General features: G+C 34.6%; 1 protein-coding gene across 2 annotated transcripts; it reads right to left on the reverse strand.

Moving 5' to 3' along the window:
- Positions 1 to 1,475: 1,475 nt before the first annotated feature.
- On the reverse strand, positions 1,476 to 3,488 carry LOC145031252 (transcription factor FAMA-like). Of its 2 annotated transcripts, XM_078979773.1 has the most exons (4): positions 3,151 to 3,488; positions 2,394 to 3,074; positions 1,883 to 2,320; positions 1,476 to 1,778 (listed from the first exon to the last, which is right to left on the reverse strand). In XM_078979773.1, exons 1-4 carry the CDS (start codon positions 3,175 to 3,177, stop codon positions 1,689 to 1,691), a joined length of 1,236 nt encoding a protein of 411 aa, XP_078835899.1. In that variant the 5' UTR covers positions 3,178 to 3,488; the 3' UTR covers positions 1,476 to 1,688. The 2 variants fall into 2 exon arrangements, with proteins under 2 accessions (XP_078835899.1, XP_078835898.1); XM_078979772.1 differs by lacking the exon at positions 3,151 to 3,488 and having other exon boundaries at positions 2,394 to 3,142.
- Between the last annotated feature and the right edge of the window lie 238 nt (positions 3,489 to 3,726).

A 3,726-nucleotide genomic window follows, 5' to 3' on the forward strand; every position in this document is an offset into this window, starting at 1 on the left:
ATAAGGGCTGGATTGACTGTTGCAAAGTAACCATGGACTGCCCAATTGATCTACACAAATCGATATTTATGTATCTGCTGTAAAGATACAAACTCATTTTCGTCCATCATACATTGTCAATTTTTCTTTCTACAAATCTCTAAATTAAATAATGGCACGTGTTTAAAAAATTCCAGATTTTATCCGAAGCAAAATAGATGTGATATTTGAATATTGTATTTAAATTGTTGGGTGAATATATTACAGATGATTTTGTTACAAAGTAGATCGCCCTCTTATTGAGATATTGGCAAATTTTGTTGCTATTGATCACTTGGTTACAAGATGGTTGGATCTTTGGCTCATAATTAACATTGAAAGTAAAGAGTGCCAGATGGGTTTACTGGAATCGGTTTCTTTGCAACTTGCAAGCTTCAAGTTCGTGATCACTGAATGTATGGAACTACAATGGAGTTTGTGAGTTTGTTGGGGGTTTTGAGTTTCATTTCACGATTTGATGTTAGTTGTGTTTTTAGCTTAAAGTTCATTGCCTCTAGGATAGTTGGTGTATATCTTTATTTTACTTTCATTGTTGGAGAATTTTCATGTATTTCATGAAATTTATGTTAATTATTTGATGTTTTTGAAGAAGATAGTTCAAGGTAAAATGTTTTTTTTTTATTATTATTATTTAGCACAACAATTATAAGTTTCGACTCTAAGTTTCAACCCTAAATTATTGACATTCTTAAAACTAAAATTGTAAGAATTCAAATTCTAGCAAATAGTCCCTAAGTTATCTTGGACTGAATGGCCAAAAAACACAAATGTAGCAAATGACATTTTGTAAAGTTATGTTGTTTTCTAGGACTAGGAGTTTGCTAGACTCCGTAAAAATACTTCATTAAATGAGACAAAACTTTCCAAATCAAACCCTTTATGAACATTAATGTATTGTAAAATACCTATATTTATTTAGACTTATCTACATAAAGATAAACATTTTTCCCGATAAAAAATCACGAGTTAAATAAATCATAGAAATACATCAAAATAGCAGGGACAATGCATATGGGTGGGTTCAGATGTTTGGAAATGGAAAGGGTAATACCTCCAAATTCATTAATTCTGACGAGTCAAACCTCTTCCATGTCAAACTTGTACCTTAGCTTAGATACCCAACACCCCTGTCCCCGTTGACATTTTTACATAAAATATTCATATTTATTGCACCAAGTACATCATCACAAATCTACGGGCGTTCAAGTCATGTAAAACAACTTATTACAATTTTGTTTCATTCGAATCTGAGCTTGTGTTATGTTAATTTGCTAAAATGCTACCTCTGTACGAACAAATTAATTAAATGCATGTAATAATACTAGTATATCAATAATATGATTATAACATCCCCACGTATATCTTTGCGGACTTTTTGACATGAAATGTGACTTACGTTGACTATAATAATTCCACGTATTTTAATATATAATAACTGGAATAAATCCTCACGAAATAGTATAAGCTATGCTTTAAGTTTAACGTACATGTAATGTAAAATACCCATATATAAAATATATTGAATATTGCAACTAAAGAATCTGATACTTATGCCTATGAAAACTTTCATTGAGGGATCGACTTAGCTATTGGAATAGATTGTATCTGTTGGAAATGAAGATTAAAACGGACGAATATTTTTATGTTTATCAACTACTGATATTTGCATGCACAAAACTAATAATTTGTTGTACCGAATTCGCTATGTCTTCAGCAGAAAACCTCGGTTCGCTAGCAACCTATACAAATTGATTGATTATCAAACACATTAGATACAGATTCGAACAGAAAAAAGAGGAAGAATTAACGCAAGTGTGAATCAAGGAGAAGTATATGGTGATACCTTGACATTGAATGAATAGAGCACAGTTTGTTCAATGGTGGTGATGTTGGTATGGAGGATATTGAACTGTAAATCTTCAAGTGCAGCGATGATTTTAATAAGCTGACCAGACCTTCTCCGACACAAAATCTTGATCATGGCGTCAAACCCTAAAAGTCGCACTTCGACATCAGCCAAACATGACTTGCTCTCCGCCATCTCTTCCTTGAGTCCACCGTCGAATTCAACCAGCTTCATTTGATCATCAGGCGGAGGGTAGAACACTCCCGGTGGACCTTGTTGAGCTTGCTGAAGGATTGGAAGAGATGACGAATCTCCGACGACTCTGGGAGTGTCGCCATAGAGTCTTCGTCGTTTTTGTGACTCCAGACATTGAAGAAGTTGTTCTAATTCTCTCACAAACTCGATTGCACCACCGATAATTGAAGCTTGATCACCCTATACAGTTAAAGTAATCGTCAAAAAGAGTTTTTAGGAAAGCTAAAGATAATTAAGTAGATAAATTTCATACCCTTTGAACATAAGATCCTGGCATGAGAGACCTAAGAACACGTAAATGTTCGTTCATTTGTTTTCGTCTGTTTCTTTCGACTGCGATATGAGTCATTCTTTGGCTCTCAACTTCTTCACTCGTCTTTATAGTTCTTGGTCTTTTTCTCTTGTTCTTTCCATCACCGACTAGGGTTTTATGAGCATCTTCACCGATAAATTGAAGTCGAACAGACGTACCTTCAGAAACCCTACCTTCTTCATCTCTTTCTCCTCCATCAATCACTACTCGAGTCTCGTTTTCATCGTCTCCAATAGGAGCAAGTAGACTCTGATGATCTTCTTGAATATTCCTCTCGTTTAAAACTGGGAATTTCAAGAAGTAAACCGGATCTATCCCATTTTCTTGATCTTCATCATGATGATGACTTGTTTTATTTTGGTTCAAAGCCAACTTGGGTCCAAGATCTGCAAACTGCATCACATCTGCAAAACTTAACTTATCCAACGAGTTTGAGGTACAAAAACCACCGGAATTAGGTAGTTGTTGTATTGGATTATTGATTAAGTAATCCACCATTTGGTTCCCATTCTCGTATGTGTTTTTAACCATGAACTGCTGATTGTGGTGCTGCTGATGCTGATGAAGATGATGATGGCCATGGTCATGATCACCATTGAAGTCGACCCCAAGAAAACCTCCCTGCAAGAGTTCGAATTCAGTGTAAAACAACATGGTGATGAAAAAAGATGGATATTTGTGGTTCATATGTTCATACCGAGTAGTTGGTATCATCTTTCTCCATGGGTATATATATACAAAACAAGAAAGACTTTGACCAATAATCGAAACCAAAAAGACAAAATCTTATGTAATTTGCATGATAATATGGGTCCAGAATTTAGTAAAATAGTAATCAATTAGTAAATGATGGAGATAACGAAGTGGGGTTAGGCCAAGAACATATGGACAAAGAAGGGGAAGCTAGGCAGAGCTATATATGGTCTTAAATATGCATGAAGATCAAGATTGTGGCGAGGTTTATCTCTATGTAACGTGACATAGTTGGTCTGCTAGGGATAGCTTTGACTTTATATGTATACATTGTACACGAATATTTTTTTAATATAAAGAAATAGAGAAATTAAAATTATTATTTTTATGTGAAAGAGGAGCCTTTGGATTGATTAATAAGCAGCTCACAAGATCACCTCTCAATTTTTACACCACCTTTTTAATTAATGTGAATCACAAGCACACAACGCTCTTTACCACCATCACCTTCTCTTCTCATGACACGCTTAATTCATTAAGACGCTCACCTTTTCAACATTTGAATTTTGAAATTTCAGTT

This window comes from Lactuca saligna, chromosome 2 (genome assembly GCF_052625555.1).
Source record: "Lactuca saligna cultivar CGN05327 chromosome 2, ASM5262555v1, whole genome shotgun sequence".
Lineage (NCBI taxonomy): Eukaryota > Viridiplantae > Streptophyta > Magnoliopsida > Asterales > Asteraceae > Lactuca > Lactuca saligna.

What these genes read in the sequence shown, in the direction of transcription:
- LOC145031252 (XM_078979772.1), bottom strand. Translation starts at nt 3,140, where the DNA reads ATGAACCACAAATATCCATCTTTTTTCATCACCATGTTGTTTTACACT. An exon ending in CAGGATCTTATGTTCAAAGG is followed by an intron (nt 2,321 to 2,393) that starts GTATGAAATTTA and finishes TTAACTGTATAG; the next exon opens with GGTGATCAAGCTTCAATTAT. An exon ending in TCTATTCATTCAATGTCAAG is followed by an intron (nt 1,779 to 1,882) that starts GTATCACCATAT and finishes CAATTTGTATAG; the next exon opens with GTTGCTAGCGAACCGAGGTT.